General features: G+C 38.0%; 1 protein-coding gene across 1 annotated transcript in view; it reads right to left on the bottom strand.

Moving 5' to 3' along the window:
* LOC117389239 (polypeptide N-acetylgalactosaminyltransferase 13) overlaps positions 1–23,436 on the bottom strand; it is a 41,576-nt gene extending 18,140 nt beyond the window's left edge. Inside the window, exons 1-9 of the mRNA XM_033986885.2 lie at positions 23,273–23,436; positions 20,181–20,347; positions 18,793–19,000; positions 17,101–17,271; positions 14,439–14,556; positions 13,413–13,593; positions 8,869–9,008; positions 2,824–2,922; positions 881–1,015 (exon numbers count right to left, since the gene is read on the bottom strand). Coding sequence (XP_033842776.1) covers positions 881–1,015; positions 2,824–2,922; positions 8,869–9,008; positions 13,413–13,593; positions 14,439–14,556; positions 17,101–17,271; positions 18,793–19,000; positions 20,181–20,347; positions 23,273–23,406 — 1,353 coding nt within the window. The 5' untranslated portion in view covers positions 23,407–23,436. The remainder of the gene's footprint in view (positions 1–880; positions 1,016–2,823; positions 2,923–8,868; positions 9,009–13,412; positions 13,594–14,438; positions 14,557–17,100; positions 17,272–18,792; positions 19,001–20,180; positions 20,348–23,272) is intronic.
* Positions 23,437–24,154: the final 718 nt, after the last annotated feature.

The following is a 24,154-nucleotide window of genomic DNA, read 5'->3' as shown; positions in this document are numbered from 1 at the left end:
CTCCATCTTGTGGTCATGTTTGAGCTAGTCTGACTTTTCAATGTATGATTGTAAGAGCATCATTACATAAACAGTGTGATGTAATAAAAAAGAAAATGTATTATTGATAAATAGTAACACAAATATAATTCAGGCACATTTAAATGGACTCTACAATGACCAAGGGATGTGTAGACATACTTATTAATAATAGGTACTACAAAAAAATAAGAAAATTTTGATATTATTTTAGTTTTAAACACTGTTAACTAACCATTTTCAAGATTTATTTCAGTTAAAGTGCCAAAAAGGACAATTTCAGTTTAATATTTCTTAAACATCTGTGTCACCAGATGCTATGTAAATATATAAGCCATGTTTGCACTGTTGTTCTGATGCTGCTGTTGTATATATTTTCCACGTCTAAGTATTTTATTTTATCTTTAATCATATCTTTTTTTAACTTTATACATGCCCTTATTTGTATTTATTCAGTGTTTTTATGTTGCTCTGTATCACCAAAGTAAGTTCCTAGTTTGTGAGCTGTGTTCACTGACAATAGCAATAAAAGTCTTCTGATTCTGATTCTTCTGATTCTGATATTCAAATCAAATATAGCACTTACTGAATTATAATACTGATTTATACTGAACATGATGGCCAAGTTGTTAATGTTACAGTTTGATGTTTTGGGTCTCAAGATGATTATCCAACCAGAGAGCAGAATGAGGTCCCCAATTTGCTGAAATCCAGTTGGTTTAAACTAAAAGCACTCTCCTTGATCTGAATCGTCACTACGTAAACCCCAGCACCTGCAGTCAATCATTACCAGTGCAAAATAGACAATCAATAAATAAGTAAAAGCATTTGTAGAAGCAGTGCGAGTGCGTGTTGTGAGTACCTCAGCGTCGTACTCAAACATCTGGTTGCCCTTCATGTGGTGGCACTTGAGCATGACCACGGGCCCATTGAGGCGAGACACGTCCAGGCACAAGTCGTCTGTGCGGATCTCCTTATCCGCCGTGTACGAGAACACCTGCCAACGCGACACAGAAACAGCACATCAACAACTCACAGCTAGACTCTTTTACAGATGGGGGGGTGTGAGCCGCTTTTATACAGATGGGGGCTTTAGACATCATCTATCCCCTTCTATCATCATCAGACCCAAAGCAAACAAAGGGAACAAAGGGAACAATACAACAACAACTTTTTGTCCATTTGACAGATTTTACATTTGTTTTTTACAAGGGATCAGACCCGGACGTCTGAGTTATTACACAGACAAATGGATGAATATTTATTGTTTTCTTAATGTAATACAGTTGTTTTATGTAGTGCAAATCATTCATATTTTCTGAGTTATGAAAAAACAAATTCTAAAGCTAGTTCTGGTTTAAATCTTTTCCCAAACATTTTTTTAAACACCCCTGGGTGAAATATCTGCAAGGTAAAATCATCACACATAGTTAGCAATGCTTTCTCTTTCATTTTTTCAAACATTCAAAATGCCAAATAAGATGTTAAGCTGATGGCCGTGGAATTACTCAAATTTAAAAAAAATGTAGCCTAATAAATGCGCTTGATTAAAAAAAATTGAACATTTAAATGATCTGAGAGCAACAGCATTACTGAGGTCAGATTTTTTACAGTTTTGTTATGTCAGGTGCAAGGAGGCTGTGGGTTGAATTCCGTGTACTATTCACCTTATTCCTGAAGTTGCCGTGGGCACTGCCATCGTCATTGGGGTTGTATTATTTTGCATGGGGCTGTTAATCTTGACAGTGAATCATTTCTATACGGACTTCAGAGCCATTTTAAAGCCTCCCAGAGAATTGGTGCAGTGGTGACTTTTTGATCACAAAAATCAGGCATGTCCAAACTGCGGCCCTCAGACCAATTTTTCTAAGCCCTCAAGCTTCCAGGTGAATTGGCCCATGTTACCTTAAACAGAAATTTTTACTGTATATTTCTGTAAATCTACTATATCCAATATCCAATAGTATTCACTGTTTTGGCGACCAGTCTCTCAGCCCTCAGCTTTGTCAGTGTTTTTATATGTGGCCCTTAATGAGAAAAGTTTGTACACCCCTGACATAAATCAACCTACGTTTTATTTTAGATCAAACTTTTCACAAATTATACACAAAATTAATGCGATTCCCACTTAACCGGAAATGCCACCACAAAGAAAGCAGAGTATTTATTTGGAGTATTTAGAGGAAAAAGTGGGCGGGGTGGAATAACTCAATAACATGCCTCTCTAGAATGAATGCAATCGTGGTGATGTTTTTTCCATACCCTGCCTGCATATTATTTGCAATATTTATTTTAGATTGAGTAAACAGCGTGTATTATGAATTAGCTGAACTGACAACTGTTAATTTAGACATCTGCACTTTATATTTAACATGATTACACTGAACCTGACCATAAGGAATGTACCAGATGGTCAACGTCTCTGCATCGGTGTGGCCTGTTAATAACATACCACATTTATAGTATACATTGTTCTCATAAGGCTGTATCACTGAAATATTAATGAGTAAAACAACTTCAGGTTATGCAATAAAGTCACTAAAGCTTTCAAAACAATAAAGCAATTCAGTAGGAGGGGGTGAAAAAATATATATCTCCACTTTTTTTGGAGTATCCCGACAATGATAGTATGAAAATGATTATGAAATGTCCTAAAATGTGTCTTTAAATGGATTAGTTAAGAGTTAAAGTTTCAGACAGATGTGAAAAGGACGAAAAAAGACAAGGATTATAACGTGTCTTATACTTGACAGCCTGATACAAGTGTAGGTGCAGATAAACATCAGTTCTATTCCTGTGTCTCACCTGATTGCCGCCCATGCCGTGACAGTTGAAGAAGCCCACTTTCTCGTTCTCCTTCCTGCCCATGTTGTCCACGCACTGGTTGGTCTCCACGTTTCGGATCTGCAAACACGACATATGGAATGATCTAAAACACATGTTAATTTAAATAAAACATAAAAAAACACTGCGGGTGAATCATTAAAATATGAATATATGGAATTAGATAAACCTGTTGATAAAATAATGGGCGTTTTTGTGTTGCTCCATCAAAAATGACTCATGTTAATATTAAAGGGGAGTCAGTGGCACAGCGGGTTGAGTTTTTTTCCCATAAATTAGAGGGTCAGTGGTTCAAACCTTGCAGCACAGTGGTTGGAACCTTGAGCAAGACACTTCATCCACATTATTTATTTATGTATTGACTTTTATTTAACCAGGATAGTGCCGCTGAGATTAAGACTCTCTTTTACGTGTTTTTAGTGATAGAAGAACCCGAAGGAAAAGTACAAAAAACAAAACAAAATAAACAAGCTATAAAAAATTGAATTAATTAAAATAAAGACTACCCTTTTTTAATGTAGAACACTTCAGTTTGCTGTGTTGTTTTAATATTGATTATACCTCAAAATTTGCATTAGCAGTGAGACAAAAACATCTCTTTCTAAACACAGAAGTATCCTCTGTTTAAGTATTCAGTTTATTTGTGTGTATTTTAAACAGGTCGTCAGAGACATCCCTGCGCAGCTCTCTGTCCACTACTTCATCTTTAATTGGGAACAAAACAAAACAAAACATAGCAATAAAACTGGACAGGAAGTAGTGACGCGAACAGTGAGGCTGCTCATACATTATATTTCAGCCAGTTCAATCAATGTACAATGTGTTTTTGTGTATTTTTTCATCTATTAAATGTACACGTGGCATTACTTGAGTGTGTTTTGCTAAAGCCAGTTGTGTGTGTCTGATGTAGCCTCCTGGTGCTAGCTGAGACAGGCTGATTCATATGGTGTGTGTAGTGAGGAGGCTGTGTCAGTACAAACTGTCACTCTGCAGACACACTCACCAGTCACATTTTCAGAGTGGCGTAAGCACTCACTCATGGGTTTAGCCAAATAGTGCTCATGGATTAAATAAATGCTACCTCTAGTCTAAAAAAAACTAGCCTGGCAAGTTTGTATCACTCTGGTCAAATAGAGGCGTATTTTTGAGTGGTTTGCATTGACGCCTCACAGTGAGAGGCTCCTGGGTTCAATTCCCAGATTAAGGAAGGTCAACGCACACTGGACGCTGTCTGAATGACAACTTACTCAACCCTGCAAAATGATTGGAACTTGTTCAATTTGGCCACGGCTGAAAACACGTGCTTTTCGGTGCTTACATCAGGTCTCGTAGAACACTCATAGAAAATAATACTGAGCTATATGCAAGATTTAGATTAAACATGTTCAATTCAATTATAGGTTTTACTGATAACAATTGTAACACTGATTTATCCCTAATTACAAAAATATTGGATTTCATGTCCCATTTATTTATGTTATAATTTGGTGGGTTGGTTCTCTAGACAATTATCCAATCAGAAAGCAGAATGAGCCTCACATGACTCTCTCATTCGAGTTGCCAGTTTCAATGTTGAAATCCATGAAATCCAGTTGGTTTAAACCTAAAATGACTCTCTTTGATCTGAATCGTCTCTACCTAAACCCCAGCGCCTGCAGTCAGTCATTAACCAGCCTCTGCAGCTCAGGGAGTGATTTCTGGAGGTTCTGAGCTTTCACATGAGGCCTGTCCGTAAACTGAGAATGAGAAAAAACTTGTGTGTGTCTCTATCTGCAGGTTAAAGTAAAGCTCGGCTGTGCTTGTAGTATCTTTTTAAACACTGCTAAAAGAACAGAAAAGAACAGAAAGGTTTTACCATTCTCCTATAATAAAATGCATCGTAGCCCAAAGAACCAGACACTGAAATTGCCTAAAGTTTTAAATCCCTTAACACTAAAGCTAAAACAAACCCTATGCTTCCTGTAACATATTACCCCAACACACCACGATCATAATTATACTATATAATGGCTAATGGCTCCAGCTGCTCTACTGGATGAGTCCCGGCAGGGGTGGAGGGGGTGGAGGGGGTCCTCATTTCGGGGTGGGTGGGGGTGAGAGACCAGTGCTATACTGCAAGGAAGAAGAGCCCTCATGTCCAGAGCAGTCACAGAGAGAGAGAGACAGGACAGTGAAAGAGAGTGTATGTGTGTGTGAGACAGCGAGAGAGAGAAGAAGGGACACAGAGACAGAGAAAGAGAGACAATGAAAGACAGAGAAAGAGAGAGAGCGATAGTGCGTTTGTGTGAGAGGGAGCGAAAGAGAGAGAGAGAGAGAGAGAGAGAGGGAGAGAGGAAGAGACAGTGCGTTTGTGTGTTATTTGTAAGATAGAGTCCAATAGAGAGAGACATGGAGAGAGAGAGACACGGGAGGGAGGGGAGAGAGAATGTCACGTACTTTGTAACTGTACAGTTTTCCTCACTTGAAATAAGTTTATCTCCAGTTTATTCCAACAAAAACTTCAAGAAATATACAACATCCAATGAAAAAAAAAAAAAAAACAATTCAAGACACATTTATCCTCTAGTATTTTTTTAGCAAAATAGAATATCATGTGTTTGAATATTTCTTTCTTGTCAGAATCATTATTTTCATTATTATTATTTCAATTATCAGATCATGTAGATTATTTAGAATATTAATAACTCATGTCAGTCATTTTTCAGTATTTTACTAAATAATTCAATCCAAAACAAAGTCTCATTACTGAATCAGACAGAAAGAGAGAGAAGAGAGAGAGAGAAAGAGACACAAAGACACAGAGAGAGAGAGAGAAAGAGAGCGAGAGAGACAAAGAGAGAGAGAGACAAAGAGAGAGAGACAAAGTGGTTCTCTGTTTATATGCAAGATAGACAGAAAGATAGACACACAGAGAGCGAGACACACACACAGAGAGAGAGAGAGATGAAAAAGAGTGGGGAGAGGAAGAGAGAGAGAGATGGGAAAGGGGGGAGAGAGAGAGAGGGAGACAGAGAGCGTGTTTGTGTGTTTGTATGTAAGATAGAGTCAGACAGAGAGAGAAAGAGAGACAGAGTGTGTTTATTTGTAAAATAGAGTCAGACAGTGAGAGAGAGGCAGAGAAAGAGAGAGACAGAATATGTTTATTTGTAAGACAGAGTCAGACAGAGAGAGAGAAAAAAAAAGCGAGAGGGAGAGAGACAGAGTCCACAATGTAAGCAAAGAGGAGTAATGAGGGGCACATGAACTACTTTTAAGATACACTTGAAGTCTTCATTTTCGAGTGGGTAATTTGTCTGAACAGCCCTTAAAGGCACAGATAGAGGAGAAGTCCTTGCCAAGCTAAGCGCCTTTTGGCTCAAGTGGTGTAATAAAGTTGAAGTGATACTATTTCAGACCAGTGCTAATTTGTAATCATTTGTGACTGTTTAGAGAGTAGCGATGTTTACATGCACACAAAAACTATCAACTATCTGATTTCTGGAGTGATCAGACTACTGAAGTGTCACGTAAACAGTAATCTGATTTCTTCTCTTTCTCTTTACTGATTGTTCACACCATAGACTGTATATATAAACAGACATTTCTAACCTGCTAGCCGCTGCGTTCCAACTAGGAAGTGATCAATGGGAACGCTTCAGGCTCAATCGACTCTGGCTCCAATTCACTTTACATTAAAAAACTGTCGCCTCTTTCGCTGTAACTGCTGCTGTCAGACACGTCATTTTGGTTTTAAAATGTTCGTATTGACCCGCTATACATGATCCTGGTGTTTTTATTTCGCTATTGTGTCTGTAACTCAAGATATGAAGATTAATAAAAGACGATTTAGCTGCCTTCTTTCTTTTCTGCTGGCATCTGATCGACTCCAGGGCCGTGCGTGTGGTTGGAGTGACGATCCAAATCCTGGCCATTCCCGGCTTTCCACCTTAAAAGGACCCGCCCCCTGCCGCTCCTTGCTGCTGGATTTTAGACTGAACCGCACGCCACTTGTAACTTGTGATACTGTGAACCTTAAGCCTTGTAAAATCTTGTAACCAACAGAACTCTGAGTTAGTTTTTGAGACTGTGTAGTTTTGATCTTTTGTGTTTTTCCTTTAACCAGTTTTGAACTCGCTGAGCTTTCTTTCACTCATTTTTTGTTGTGTAATTCTACGTTTATGGTTAGTGTGACACCCTCATTAATCTCATTTTTAAAAGAGCCACTTACCACTTTACCTTTTACATCCAGGGTCATGTTACTTCCTTTTTACCCTAGGAACGGTTTGTAACAAGCGGTGCGGATGGGAAATAGCTTTACCTTCTACAGCTTCACTCCGGATTGGCTCTTTGGTTGCTAAGATACTCCCGGTTGGAATTCCTAATATGCAACTCTGCTCCAAATTTGCCCTATAACTGCTCTAGCCTCAATGAGCTTCATTTGACTGGAGCCGAACACTATGGGTCACGTCACACTCACTAAGTCCACTTTTTTATACAGTCTATAGTTCACACATGTGCAGGTTTGACAAGAAAAAAATATACAAAAAAAGTTGTTTAAAAAGTCCTTCTAAAGTTTGTCTTCCAAATACAACAGTGGCATTAAAAACGCACCGATTAACTGCTTAATTTAATGTCACCACACACCAAAAATCCAAATTATCTGATTATTAGAATGTAGTTTGCTGAAATAAAAATGTTACACTGTTATAATTATGATTTATGACCTGGACAATCCAAGGCAGTGTATTTTTATGGCAAACTCTAATATGGTCGAAAAAAAAAAAAAAAAAAAAAAAAAGGTTTTGCTGATATATAAATGCTTGTTGTGGTCATTTATAATAACTTAAGTAATGTAATTGCTCTAATTATGAAATATGGCTGGACAACTCAAGCACAAATAGTAAGAAATATGTGGTTACTCAACGCAGTTTGGTTAATTGTTGGAATCTTTAGAATGTTCCACAGTACGGTACTAAGTTTCTATCTATTTAGCAATCATTTCATTACGGATGTTTCTATCGTTCTTGTCTCTCCGTGAAGATAGATGATTTTAATGTGATGAAGTCAAGTACATGGCTCCACCAGAAAAGTTACACAGTGCAGCTTTCACAACAGTCCAGCTTACTCCTCTATAAGCTTGTACAAATGTAATGAAATTGAACTCATTTGAATTCAAAACCACATTCACAGTTTGAATATGAGGCTCATGGATGAGATAAGACAGCAGTAAATTACTCCAATATATAATTTCATTTTGTGATTAAATTAAAGTCCCAAAATGATTTTCCTTAAGTGAAAATGGCTATGGTCAAATTCACTTTGACACCACAAATCTATAGGAGCAATGATGCAATTTTGTGAAATGGATGTTTTCTTGTTAAATATCCAGTAGGTTGTGTTCACGTGATGTCCTTATAGTTTAAAACTGAGCTGGAAGACGGGACAGAATTTTATGGTGAAATTTTGTGTTAAAATGTCAAATATCTGTAATTACTGGGCCTATCCACATGAAATAAAAACTGTTACAAAGTCTATAAATAAACAAAAGTGAAGTTATTTTTTTCCCAGTAGCATCAGAAAGTGGTGGCGTAATTGTTGCCAGTTGAAAGGTCTTAAAGTCATGAGATTATTGTTGCAAGTTCATGAATCCAAACCATAACAAATAACCAGGATTCAGCATTTGTGGATGATACATAAGGATATTTCAAAGTAAATCTTCCACAGAGTTATACAGGCCCTGAGATTATGAAATGATCATGTTGTGATCTGAAACCCAGCAATTGAATACAATACACTGAATAAATAGTTATGTACTTCTGTCTATTTACACTTCTCAATGCTTTACCTGATGCGAATACACTGAGGATTTTAAAAAAAGGATTTATTTCAGAATTCATGAATAAGAATAAGGATTTTGCCTGGTTCAAAATTCCAATTCATCTTGCCTCTGCCCAGGAGCAGGGATATAGAGAAATGTGGTGCAATCAATATGTAATAGCAAATAAGAGAATATAAAACAGGCCATACTTCGCCGAGGGAGTAGTATCGTCTTGGTATCTGTGAGTCGGGGTAAATGTTTTCCAGGTACCAGGAGAAGGGCCGGCATTTCAGAGCTTCACGAAGGGCTTTGCGGGAAGACACATCACCGTAGTCCACCCGCATCACGCCTGGAAAACAGGATTTAAAAAAAATATAAAAAAATAAAAAATAAATGTAAACTTATAAAGTGTTTTTTTTTTTTTTTTATCTGTCACATTTCACATTAAATGTACTTCATCATTCAGAAAGTTTAATTTCATAAAGCGAGTCACCCTGTTGTGATGGTTCTGTGGTTCTGACCAATCACAGGAAGCATTTTGGAAGCCAAAGGTGAAGTGCCCAAACTAATCTATTTTAGCGGAAATGCAGATTATTTTGTGTTTGAAAAATATGCAGAAGGTGGATGTGAAAGCTGTCTGTTCTTTTCTCTCAAGTGGATTTAACAAAAGTTTGATTTCTCAGCTTGTTGTGCTGTTAAGACACTTCGACCAATCATGATATTTCGTCTTTTTCCCTTCAGGGAGAGCCTTTCCAGACTGATAAATATGATAAAATCAAAAACAGACTAAGATAAAAGCATGTTTTTCCTTATAGGTGTTTTTTTTTATTGCACTGAAACACATGAATCCTTACTGCAGGCTTGCATCTCCACAAACCTTACTCTTATTTCACCTCAAGGAGGCCCTCCTCCTGCTTGTTTTCATAGAAATGTTGTTCCTTTGGCTATAATTCTCCACTGTATGGCATATCTACCACCATGGAGAATGTTCTGGAGTATGGTTTTAATTTTCTATTTCTGTGGAATCATGCAGTTGACTTTCCACCTCCAAAAAGTTGCATATTATCACTTTAAGTAATGGTGAATAATTGTAAAATCTCACAATAACTGTAACACTAGTGTGATACTGTGACACCCCTAACTACTTTTAACACTCCTCTGTTATAAAACACTTTGAATGACTTTGTTTACACATTCTGCTGCTGGGTGTCAATTAATCTTGACCTAAATCGATCTGAACCTTTTCATGTCGTAGGCAGCTATTCTTTCACTGCATAAAACTCCTCTCAGTGCAAATGAGCTGAGCTTTACTGGGACATGGTGTTTTGTTTACACACCTGGGGCACTGTTGAAGGTAACTCTCATCAGAAATGCTACAATGGAGTGACGCAGTGTATTGCAATCTGCTGCTGCCGCAGCGACAGCCAAAAGAGTATGTATGATTTATCAGGCTGATGAAGACGAGGAGGAGGATTAGGCATTAAGCACGCACACGTACAGAGACACTAGGCAGATGGTCCCTCCCCCAGAGTGCTTCTCCAGCCCTACTTCACATGGACATCAGCAGTCTGCTATAAGAAAAGTACAATGTATGAAGAGTAGGGCTGCAACTAATGATTATTTTAGTGTTTGTTTTTTCTTTATTTGGCTGCTAAACTTAATGTACTTAATGACTTAATGTATTTCCAGCTTTGTTCCTAACTGTAATTAAATCTCACAGCCAACATCCAATCGAAAACATGCAATGTAAAATCCTAGAGGTAAGGTAGTCCTGAAGCCGAGCTCAAGATCCCACTCCCTCCAACGACACTGAAGCATAGGTCAAATTCAGATACTCAGAACCAGCTCACATGATTATAGTCGTACTACAGAAAAGTTACACAGTACACTTTTAAATGTATTTGTAATTATAACTACAATTTTAGACTCGGAGTGTATTTTTTTACTAGCCAACAACTGATGTTTGCTCTCAGGAGACAATCTGGCAGCAATATAACTTTACATGCTATAAAATCATCTCAAGCTGATTATTAGTACACATATCAGTTTTCTTTTGATCCGTTAAATGTATAATTCTGTCACGGCTGTACCTCCTGACTCCTCTTTAATCTTAATCAGGGGTAATCTTGAATCAGTTATATACAGTGAGGCAGATGAAAGCTCTGCATGAGGACGCACTCTGGTCTCTCCTCCTCTGTCCCTGTCACATGTCCGCTGTGAGGAGCTCCTTTCATCTCACACCAGCGTACAGACAGACGCAGACGATACAAAACAGCATTATAATAACATTTAAAGTCTATGTTTTCAACCTGAATTTAGAAATTATAAAAATAAACATAGCACTTTATTATTTTGTGCGTTATTTTTTGTTCATTCTTTATTCAGCTTCTTGTTATATGCACCATTTTGAGGACTTTTGAGGACTTTTTCCACATTCAAATGATATTATGTTTTAAATCGCTATGGCAACAGTGTTACATCATTGTGAAATCCATGGACACACAGCCACAGTCGCCTTGGGGTAGACAGATGAGAGTGTGGCCGCCAATTAACGCTTCCTACCCCTCAAACCACCACCGAATGTAGCAGCTAAAAACCTAAAACTTAACCCTAGACCCTTAAAACTTAAAGCACTATGTAACATTTTTAGCATAGGGTCCATCACCAGTTTGTCTCCATGGGATTTGCACTTAACACTGATCCAACACGGATCTAACGCGGCAGATCTGTAATTGAAACACTGCAAAAAAGATATATAAAAAGCACTTTGGCATTTAACATAAGTATACTTTTTCCGTTCGCACACTCACAAGAATCCATGTAGCTAACCTCCCGCTGGTGCGATTGCCTGGTTAACCTGCGATTCTGACCAATCACAGGGCAGCAGTGTACATTGGGTGGAAGCCAAAGGCAAAGCGTCACATTGTTCCATCTTTTCCTGATCGCATTCAGTGAGAGTCATTCCAGGTTTATGCGTAGAACTCAATCTGAGGTGAGCCAGGTAGAAATCCTTTATTTATTTTCCATGTTATTTATTACATACTCTTTTGAGGTTATTTCCAGTGAACCCAGTTATGCTTCTATTAAATGCATTACACATTACTCTAAATTACATGGCCTTTCAGATTTCTCAAAGTGGACATATATCATTTCTATGTTAATCATATTTGCTTCATTTAACCGTGGCCCTTCATCCATTTGATTTTGGGAGGGAAAGTGCCTTGGTGCCAGGAGATGTGTGGATTAAGGATGATCTGGTATAGGCTGGCTGGCATTGCAAACACTTAACGGGAGATTTCCTGGACACTGCTGTTTGCTAAAGGGTAATCACATTAGTAAGAGGACAGATGGAGGGCCCAAATCTCTGTGTCTGCCAGAGCCTCTGCCTTGGCATTGTCATGTGCCATCAACACAAGATGATCAATGGTGACACATTCATGAACTTTAAAACAGTCACTAGAGTACATACCCAGAGCGTAGCAGCAGAAGTTGGTTGAACATGTGCCAGTATTGTTACAAGCAAAACAAAACGGCACCTAATTCAACTTTTGGCAAAGGTAACACGTAGATGCTAATAGTCTTCCGTTAATTTATTTTAGCAGGTTCTTTATCCAGACCAAGGTGTAGTTTGTTTTCATACTTGACAGTTCCGACTGCTCACTTGCGGTTTTCCTCAGAGTCGTCACGTCATGTTGCTGTGATGTGTCCGATCAGCTAATTTCAACAGGTTTGGCACGATTTTCCGACTGGTGGAGGCAGGATGATAGCGCCATTTGCAGTCTGACTTCTTCAGGACAGTATCCCAGGTGAGTGAGAGTAAAAAGGCCCCCTGGTCCCGGCTTAACGTCCCGTGGGCACGTTTCCATATTTACTTAACCCATCTGACTCCACCGGTAGAAAGACAGCGCCAAAACCTGTTTATATCAACCGACCTGACACATCCAGCAACATCACGTGACCACTCTGAGGAAGAAGGCTAGTCAGCTGTCGAAACTGTCAGGTATGAAAACAAACTAAGCCTTGGCCTGAAAAAAATAACGTGTTCAAATAAAAATGAAAAATACTTAAAAAATATATAATGGTAGATGATTTAACTGAGTTGCTAATATGAACTTAAAGGTAACTTCTAAATTAAAAAGCTGGTCATTGACAATTAGAAATGGTTGAGTATCAATCTCAAATAAAATAAAATAAAATAAATTACACAGCCCTACTAGCAGAGGACATCACCAGGGCAAAGTACAAGCCATATCTGTGCAGAGGCGACCCTGCACACAGTCGCAATGTATAGTTTCAAGGTTTTTTTGAGCAATGAAAACATCTGTAAATCAATAAATGCAAGATATTAACTGTCAGGTGGCAGTTTTCCATAGGAGTTTTACCGATTATGTACAACAGATTTAGGGGTTATGCAATTCATTGTTAGATTGTACTTTTACGACTGTATTTGGTGACGTAGTAGCCGAGCACTGCCACTTTGTGTGTGTGCATGTTCTCATTTGTCTGGGTATTCTGGTGTCCCTCATCAAATAAAAACCTTAAAATATGCTCAAGCTTGGTATGCCTGACCAAGATCCTGCTTACAGTCTGGAAATAATAACAGCTATGATAGATCAGAGAGAACAAATATAAACTGAATCAAATTTGTAAGAGAATCAAAGACCCACTTCTCTGCTACTCCCTGTGCACTGAACCATTATCTTACACGCCTGCATATGTGTCTGTAAATATAATCGTTCTTGGATCCTAATACCTGGAGATATGATGTAGAAGAAGTCTTTGAACTCATCCATCCAGACTTCAGCCAGGCGTCGGTTGTTTTTGTTGATGACTTGACCTGTGCCTCCAGGGAAACTGTACGGTGTAGCTTTGCGGAAAACATGGCCGACATGAGAGCAGGTAACGATCTCCAGAGAGCCCCCGCACTGCCAGATCTGCGGACAACACCAGGCCTGGGTTATACTTATGGTTTATGTGGCAATATTAGATTTAGACCATATTTATTCCTCTTTATTGTTAGTTACTGATGTGGAGTTAAAGGTGCACTTTGTAACTTTTCCTGAGTTGCCGCCTGCTTGTCTCCATTAAGTATGCACGTTTGTATCATTAAAACAAAAGTCATTGAATAAATGAAATTAAAATGAGATTGAAAGATTATGCCGTGGACTATTTAAAATTTTGTAAACAAATACATCTCAATATTTTTCATTTTCTCTTCAGATTTATAAAAACAATTTCAAAGCTAGAAACAGAATATAACAAAAAAAATAGTATATCATCCATTGTCATACAAAAGTCAAAACTAACTAATATTCGTACCCTGGACATTCCAAATTGTTGCTTATTTTTGGGTTTAAAATAGCATTTAAATCTGATGTGAGTTTATTATAAAAAATGTGTTAAGGTCCAGCAAATTTTAAAACTTCTAACATAGCATTTTAAAGGGTCTATTCATGGGTTCTACTTCCTGTTACATTTTGATGACTTTTTCGCCACACAAAAGATATAATAATTTGTTCAAATTAAATTGTTAATCGCCATGGCAACAGTCCAAATCTTTCATAATTCTGAACCCCATGGATATTGTGTGTGGCTCATTTCAGGCATGGAAAACCTCATATTATCATGTATAATATAATAAATAAACAAGGATAGATTTCCGATACATTTAGGCTGTAAACAATATGTCAAAAGTCCGTCTTTAGATCCTATGCCACTTTCTATCTGTTTAGTGCTCCATGAAGTCTCATCCGCTCTATCATTATTATGAGAGACTTACCCTGAAAGACATCTCCAGGTTCTCCCCGCCCCAGATGTCCATGCCCGGATCATAGCTGCCGATTTCCTCAAAGTACGACTTGTCGATAGAGAACAAGCCCCCTGCCATGGTGGGAGTCCTGCAAGTACCATAAAAATCATTCAAGTGCATATTACTGTTTGCTGCTCATTTCACAAAAAACATTTAAAGGGCCTGTTTTTTCCCATATATTTGAGAAAAAAAAACTTGAGCTCAAAATATGTCCGCTGTCCACTGTTTGCATCTAATTATAAAGTGTTTTACTGTCAAAAAATAAGGACATGCGTGTTATCATGCTAGTTGTTGTTAGCTTTACTGTCACAGTAAAACTCCACTCTCATCACAATTAATGGGATGTTCAGAATGAATAAGGCAGGTAAGGAATAACTTCAGCCGTTTAAAATGAACTAATTTTGTTTTTCACATTTCTAAGAAAAGCCTGTTTTTTCTAAGTTTCTAACTGTTGTGGTGGAAATTTAAGTATATTCATGTTGTGTCTTTAAATGCATTTGATCTGTGTCAGTCGGTCAGACCCAGACCAGACATTAACATGTGTGAAGCTCTGTCTCCATCCCACAGGAAACTTGTTGTTGTGCTACATGTCTAAGTGTAAAAGTTAATTATCTCATGGGTGTGAAACAAAAGTCACTCTGCTTTGAAATGTATGTAGCTTTGTCATTCTGGTATAAAATAGTCAGAGCTCAGATGCTCAGGACAGGGCCTGGGCCTGGGCCCTGTCCTGTTTGTATCTGCTGTAACAAACAACAAACCTTTTTTCTGTATTTCAAAACTCACTGAGCTTCGCAAATGGATTACTTTTCAACTGAAACTGTAATTTTTCCACAACACTGTACTTCCTGGTTGGACACGAGCAGCTGATATGACGTATGTAGAGGTAATTCCATAACTGTTACCTAGCAACCATACTGTTACCAAGGTGCAAAATGTTTCTAAATACAACAATAGTTATGATTGGACAAATAAAAATAGATGAGAACAGCTTAGTTTGGTTAAATCAATGTTTAACCTGTTTGAAAAATACAATGACGCAACGATTCTTGCATTTTGCATGGAGTTTTTGTTGTTGATGACATAGACCTAGAAGTATTTCGCTACTTCTAATATTTTTGTACTTTTCTTTTCAACTTTGATTTTCCATAAACTGCGACTTGACTGATGTAAAATTGATGAATGATCAATATTTACCACAGGTACTATCCCACCAAACCAAGTCATAATTCCCAAAAAATGAGACCCATACGCACTAGAAAGAATATCTGCAACAAACTGGGCCTATTACCACATTTGTTGTAACACAGCGGGGATACTCTGATTCAAAGAAAAACTGTAATTTCACATTTTGAAACATGGCCTTTGAGGAGTAATTACTTTCATGTTTTTAATTTAGTCCACGCTATCCACGCTAAATATAGTCCAGTGTTTGTTGCTAGGAATGATTTGCATACAGATGACAAATTATGCCAATTTTGTCTTTCACTGAACAAAAGGAGAAGTATGAGACATGTTGCTATTTTTAAATTATTTAGATGAATTAGCACTCTTCTCTTTTGATACAAGCTAACCAAATTAGCAGCAAGACAATGTTTTATGATCCACACATCAAAGTGGTTCTTCAATAAATAAGTGGGGAAAAGTGAGAGAGCTGTCATCTCTGTAAGCTCCCAGGAAAAAAATAAATCTGTCTCCAAAATGAGAAGAAACTTTGTTGTATTTAACCTTTTCTTTCTATCTGTAATTAACAGATAGTGTCAGTCAGTCAAAGGGTTTAGATTATGTCCAGTCAACTTGTAAATGACAATGTTTAAAAAAAAAAAAAATCCTCTGTCCAGTTTTGAATGAAACAATAGTGTAGAACTACAAGGGCAATAAGAGATTGTCGCTGTCCATGGTCCTGACTGAAGGTAAACACAGATCAGATCAGTATACTACTGTTTGTCAGTGCTCACTGTGCTGTATCTGATCATTCAAACACTCGAACAGAGTAAATAGTGAATAGTGACCTATTTAACATGGGATCAAACAAACTGTGCCTAATGAATGAAAAAATAAATACTATCTATTTCATTATAGCACAAGATCTCATGCCACAAGATCAGGCAGACAAAATTATTATTGAGAAAAATATTTGAGATTTTTTCCAAGTGTTTACATTTTAATTGGGAGAAGCTTTAGTTCTCAAGAATTTGTTAGATATATTTGAATTAATAAATTAACTAAACAAAACAATGCAGTAAGTACTAAATCAATATTTACAATAAGACACAATGAGGTGGGAGATGCAGCCTTTACCTTACATTACATTTAGACACTCATTTTAAATATAGAATTATGAAATTATGTAAATGTGATTGATAATCATGATCAACATTATAAACCTATGTATGTGCATTAACATCCATATCGGGGCAATGGCACAAAATATTAAATGAAATCAGGAAAAAATGGTGAGGCCAAAATTCCTAACCAAACTGCAGATTTTTGTTAAAATCTCGATTTTTCTCGTTCTCGTAGACCCAATCTCATGTTTCATCTCATCTTGTAGAAATCGTGTCTCATCCCACCCCGACCCATAAACATGCTGAATATAAAGTCTACAATAAGTAAATGTTGTATTTTCTTTAACCTGACAGGCAGAGTTCGGTCGCCCTTTCGTCGGTCCATCTCTCGCTGGGGAACAGGGTACCAGCGGAAATTCAGCTTCCAGTTGAAGCCTCCATACGTCATGTCGGAGCCGGCCATGTACTCGAATGTCTCATCGCTGATCACATCGATGATGGGGCACACCACTGCACTCCTGAACAACACATACTAAGGTCAGTCACAATGTATAAATGGAGCTTTTATTGGGGAACAAAAACTATAACACAAACATGATCATTTGGATTTTAACTGTACATTTTACATTGTAAGAGCTTTTCATGTGCACCTGTCTCTCGATACTCAATACTGATCAGGTTGGAGATGTATTAAAAAGTTCCTGACATGTTTTTTAGAGCCTAGATTTTGATTAATGTGCACGTGAGATACACTAAGATACAGTATATACACTAAGATAGATGAATATGCAAGGCTCATTGCACAAACTGTTCAATTAATAATTAATTTATTAAATCTAATTTAAATAAACAGCAGAAAAACTCACATTCGGTTTTAGTATGATTTTAACTTGTTTTAATTTGATTTTACTGGAAAGCACTTTGGTCACCTTGAGTGTTGTAAAGTGCTCTATAAATAAATGTTGATTGATTGATTGATTTATCAAGGGCCAAAAGATCAACAACTTGTTGAAAAGGTAAATTGACCAGGGTTTACCCTTACCTATTTTAATATAATTTGGTTAAGTTCGGCAGGCCGGATTAATAAACCCAAAGGGCCTTGTGTGGCCCCTGGGCCGTAGTTTGCCCATGTCTGGACTAGAACCTACCTGGACGACTGAGGGATTACACAGATATAAGACCATAACCTTATATCACCTCAACAGTGAACTTGGTGACACTGAATGGCTTTTTTATCATACAACACAAAAATACAAATGTAAAAGTATTCCCCTATCATTTTCTATCAGCGGAGTCAGGCCTGAACACTGTATTATAACTCATAGTTTGCTGCTTCATCAATATTCAATTTGAGCTCAGGCTCTGGATGATGCAACTCAAGTGAAATGTGAGAAAACAAAATTAACAAAAGTCTGCTTCAGGCTCAGAATGGGTAAAAGAGGACAATGAGATACAATGGCCTAAATAGTATAAGTAATGTAAAGGACCAGGATGTATTTAAGTCTGTTTCATACACTGACCACCTCCTGCACTTGTTTCACGTCTGGGTTTTTGACAACACACATATTTTGAGTTTACAATTTATAGTAACATTTTGCAATTTACAGGCTCCACAAAGCCTCTCAAAGCACTACATGCTTGTCATTATTAATTCATTTTATTCATGGGTTTCAAGCTGTGGCAATCATCCTCCGTGGTCATCGCAATTAAGCAATTCAAATCTAAATATTATATCTTTTGAATGGGGAAAGGTCCTCACAGGGTCCTCACAAAATACTTCAAATCAGGAAGGAATTGTTTGTCTGAAACCCAAAAATACTCAACAATGGTACTACTGCTAAGCTGCTACTGTAACTCACGAGTAGACTAACAGAAGTGAGGCTGTTTATCTATGCCACAGATTCCTCCGATCACCATCATCATTTACGCTCTCACCACATTCATACTGGGTAAAGTGGATGAAGTGTCTTGCCCAAGGACACACTGATGAAAAAAAAACAGTAACGCATTCCTAAGTTTAATACCAGGCTGTGTCGTACCTGTCCTCTCTGATACGGGCCAGCAGGGGTTCCAGCCAGCCCACTGTGCATTCACAATGAGCGTCCAGGAACGTGATGACCTGGCCTTTGGTGGCAGCAGCTCCCCTCAGCCGCGCTCGGATCAGGCCTGACCTTTGCTCCATCCTCAGCACTTTCACCGGCACCTCCAGACCACGCACATACGCCTCCAGCTTCTGCTTCAGAAAGTCTGCCACAAACATACAGGACGGGCTTAAAGGAGCTGGATGCAAGATTCAGATTTTAAATTGTATAAACATGACCTATCTGTACCCCGAGATACGAGGCAGACATGTTCAACTCATATATAGTTTTTATTGATAACACTTCTAGCACTGATTTATTCCAAATTACAAAAACATTGGACATCATGGACATCATCACGTTATATTTTGGTGTTTTCATGACAGTTCCATATTTAAACAAATGTTAAAGTATTGTACATAAAACAACAGTGATCTACAGGAGATCATCAAGTAGTTAGAAGTTAGAAGTAGTTTTTTTCTGCACATTCGGGTGACACAATGGCAATTATCTTTGTTGGCGATTGTCACGATTATATAAAAAGTGCCAAAAACAAATACTGTCAACCCTTTTTATCACAATAAACGATATTATTGTTTATCGTTCCATCCCTACTGGCAACCCATGTTTAGTTATGATTGTAGTACCATGTTAAAACTGTAAGGCTACATACAGTTCATTTAAAGATGCACTGTATAACATTTCTGGTGGAGTGTCCGTCACCCACTTGTTTACACAGAGATGTTATAGAGGTCAGGGTTGTGAAATTGCACATCATCAGAATTTTTTCAGTTAGCCAAATGTTAAACCAATGAAGATTTTAAGATACAAGCAATAAATGTATTTCCAGTAATGACCCAGTAGTTTATTGGGTTGTTCCACCAAACTTTTGTTTACTTTTTAACATTGTTTTGCGGTTGTATCTCTATGGACCTGTTGCCAGAAACACGGCTGATTTCCATAGTACTGGTTGTTTCTTTATGTAACATCCCACGCTGCATTGCTTTTCCTCGAATAACCCACAGTATTAAACTTTTAAATTTACTGGAAAATATATTGAAAATGTGCATTCTCAAACACATTCTTCATGGAGAAAGGAGATAAATTTGAACTGAAAACCAACACAAGAAGCACATTTCAGAACATGTGTATACAGTTATAACGTACAGGCTTAGCAGTTTTTATGCAGAATAAGACAGGATATTCTGTTGTTTGTGGAGGAATTTATGTTACTTCAAAAATCGCAGGCTTAGTGATTCGTTCATTTTCAAATTGTGACCGCGCTTTGGGTGCGATAATCTTGCAGCCCTAATCCACATGTACCTGCATGCCAAAGCAAAACCCACCTCGTTCACTGGCGTCGTCCACCAGAATGATCTCGAGCAGCAGGTGTCGGGGGGAGCGGCTGATCACACTGTGTACTGTTCGCAGTAATGTGCTCCAGGCCTCGTTATGAAACACGATCACTATACTGGTGGTGGGCAGGTCGTCTGGGTACAGCTTGGTCTTGCACCTAATAACAAAATGATAGATGCAATTTAGAGAGAATAGTTTTACTTAATCCTAGAACTTTTCCACCTTCAAGGCAGTCAAAGTGCTTTACATAAAGGAACCACTCACATATTTACACGCACATTCATGCACCACGCAGAATGGAGACACTGGGGGGAGAGGTGGGTTAAGTGTCTTGCCCAAGGACACAATGACAGCATTCATCTGTGGGAGCTGGAATTGCACTGCCAACCTGTAGGTCAGCAGATCTGACTGCTCAACCAATGATATTTACGTTGAGAGCGGGATTTGAACCGGCGACCTTCAGATCAAGGGACAGTTTTTCATTTTTTTCAGATTTTGGCCTGTTCCTTGGTTTTAGTGGGATAGTAATTGTGGTATTTTTTCATCAGTCAAGTGGCAGTTAGTGGGAAAAAAGTTAAGAAAATATAAAAATTCCAGAAGGTTCGAAAAGGTGTTGTCATTTATTTATTTATTTGTGATTTGTCTAATCATAGCTAGATACATTTTGGCCCTTGTTAATATTTTGGTTGCCAGGTAACAGTTATGTTCTGTCTATTACACTGAATTTGAAACAAATCAACTGATCTAAGAAAAGTTATGATCCTGATCCAATCCTAATCTGCGCACGCAAAAGTCAATTACACGGTTCAATCCCCCTAACGATAACATTACTAAAAGAAGTATATGATATGAGATACTATACTTCTAATTACAGCCGATGAGACCCAAGCAGAAAATAAAACAACAATCACATGATCTGATCTAATGAGGACATGGGGATCCTGACAGAGGCTGTACTGTATATTCAGAATACAAACATAAGTGGTTGAATACATACTTCAGTGTATTATGTACCAATTTAGAAGGTCATTTGTATATTTGCTACATAACTGAGAAAAGAATCACTTCCTAGTCACCCATTTTTCCACTTTCTGTCTAATTTTGTTTGGCAGTCCTGCACTGTCCCTGTTTAAAGTTAAGTTTAGAGAGTGCAATATCAAAAAGGTTAGCATTTATTTTTAACATTAGGGTTCATCCATGAGCCATGTAATAATAACCATTTCATCTCGTTTGCTCTTACTATTCAAGCACAGGCACAGTTTGGTGAAATCGTCTCTATAAATCAGGGCAAGTTTCCCTCTGTGTGAAACTTGCTGCTGTCTGTCACATTAATGTCCAGTGTTGAAGATGGAAATGTTATTGGTGATATTGAAAAAGCAAAGCCTTTTAACAATAGAGCGGACCCCCCCACCCCCCTACCATGTTTGCTTTGCTATAGTTAGCCCCTGTATTTTTTATTGGAGTCTCATTTTGGACATTTTTAGTGAGATTGGATGGGTGAAAGTGGGGCAAAAACCTTTGGGGGACCATTCTAGGAGAGGGTAGTGCCCCCTCAAGCCCCTCCTGGTGCCGGCCCTGGTATCTGTACGTAAATAAAGTAGTAATTTCAGGGTTTGTAACTACATAAGCAATTGTACAAAACAGTCTCATGAGAATATTACATTACCAAGAATAATAAAGTACAAATATATTGCGTTTACTCCTTATTAATTCTTCTCTAGTCTGATTTCGTGGCATACATTTCATGCTCCGCTGACAGCTCTTCCCCAATCCTCTATCTATCTCATTATATTGTATGAAAAGTTCCCCTCCAGCCAGTGAAGCCATCAACGCAAAACAACACTGTCTTCTGAGATTTACTGACAAACATCTCACAAGAATAAAAAAAAAAAAAAAAAAAGTTGACAGGCGTGCCAGCATGTCCCTGGACCTGATGGGCTGTCTGTCAAAGGCGCACAGGAAGAACTCGCTACATGGGACAGCGGTGAATATAGAGTGCATTGTGAGTGCTTGTAGGTGGATGGCCTGGGGAATCGGAGTAGCCTCGGTCGCCTGTAGGGAGGGAGAGAGGGAGGGGTGATGGAGGGTGAAGCCATCAGTGCAGACAGCAGCGCTAGCAGAGCCCTGTCTATTCAAGAAGACAGCAATGACGGACACAACTAGGCCAGCAGGATGCCCCCGGGACACTGTGCCAGGGCCTTTCTGAGGAAGAGCAGGAAGATTTTTCAACTTGTAACTGGCAGAGATTGTGCTGGTGCGAAATAAATGCTTAGGAATATGTCTTTAGAGGCCACGACTGTTAAGCGTACTGCTGCTAAAGTGTGCATGAATTACACAATAGAGGAATATTCAAGGTCTAGTTTGTATTTATTGATACTTGAAACATACTTATTTAAAAGGTAGAGCATGTAACTTTCTAGAGAAGGTAGGTCACATGTTTGAGTCCACGGAAATATAAATTTAAAACTTTGGAATATTCTCCATTGAAACAAGCAGGAAGAGGCTCTCCTCCAGGTGAAATAAGAGTCAGGTTTGTGAAGGTACAAGCCCGCTCAAAGAAAGGAACGTTTTTAATTGTTTTTCATTTCAATTAAAATATTTTGTTTGGTTAAAAAGGTACAAACTATGGCTTTTAAATATGTATGTAAAAATATGTAACACCCATGCTGGATCAAGTGTTTCTTTCATAAATGATTATTGATTGCATGTATGTATTTCTTGAGAAACCATAGCCTACATTATGCCATATCATGTGTGCGACAAAAAGTTTTTTATCACTCTTGAATGACTAATACTAAATTATTTCAAGATACATTATTACCAAAAACTGTCTTTCCAGCTGTGGAGACTATATATTAGTTATTATTAGGGTCCTGTTGAGTTCGGCTTCAGCTCTAATATACAAGTAGTACTAGAATTAAAAAAACAAACATCTTCTTTAATCTTACAGAATCATGTATCCCTATTATGCAAACCACACTGTGTCATTACATTGAAAACCCAAGGACGTACAGATGAGCACGTGTCACAGTTGATTTGTTGTGTTGTTGTCATGGTAACACTGAACAGCTCCCAAACGCACCCGTCCAGCCTGACGTCCGGCAGACTCCTGTTGAGAGCGATCATGTCACTGGCCATCAGGTTGAACTGGTTAATCTTAAACAGGTCCTTCATCTTCTCCTGCTCATCTTTGGGGATGTACACGGCCTTGCCCATCTCGCCCGGACCCTCGTGGCTTCGGGAAATCACAGCTGTCCCAACACAAGAGAAGAAAGCGTGAAATGAACACGGGAACTGCTTTGTGTATTTGGACCAGTGTTGAACAATTAAAGTGCACGCTTTTATATTTTTCAATGTGTTTGTTTGGATAGAACTCGTTTTACATATTTATCATAGTCAGTTATGTGGAAAAAGTAACCAACACAAATACAACTATAGCAGTGATTTCTAAAACCTTCCGATGTCATCAACAAAGAAAATTCAATAGAGTCTTTAACAAAAATATTGAGTTTTATTAATCATCATAACTATTGTACAATTTACACAAGTTTTGGCCCTTGATAACATTATGGTTTCTGTACATATGTCACATCTGCTGCCCATGTTCAACCAGGAAGTCAACTTATAAACTTCACCAAGATTTAAAAACAAGAAAAACTTGTATTTTTTCTGTTAAACCTTGAACATAATTACATTAACTATTTTTTAGTGAAGCTAATAGTCCAACATGTCCTATGCACTTTAACCAGTCAGCCTACATAATATTAGGATCAGGATGGTGATGAGGACTCTTGAGTGAAGTCAGCAATATTTAGCATGCTAACAACACACTTTCTGCTTTTTTTAAAATAAAACTCTTTATAATTAGATGCAGCCAACACACAGCGGACTTATTTGGAATATATCTGCACTGGGGCTAGACAAATTTAGCTCAGTTTACAAAAAAATCGGTGTAGAGGCCCTT

This window comes from Periophthalmus magnuspinnatus, chromosome 21 (assembly GCF_009829125.3).
Source record: "Periophthalmus magnuspinnatus isolate fPerMag1 chromosome 21, fPerMag1.2.pri, whole genome shotgun sequence".
Taxonomy (NCBI): Eukaryota; Metazoa; Chordata; class Actinopteri; order Gobiiformes; family Gobiidae; genus Periophthalmus; species Periophthalmus magnuspinnatus.
Note: the sequence above shows the minus strand (reverse complement) of the source record. Positions and strands in the feature narration are given on the sequence as shown.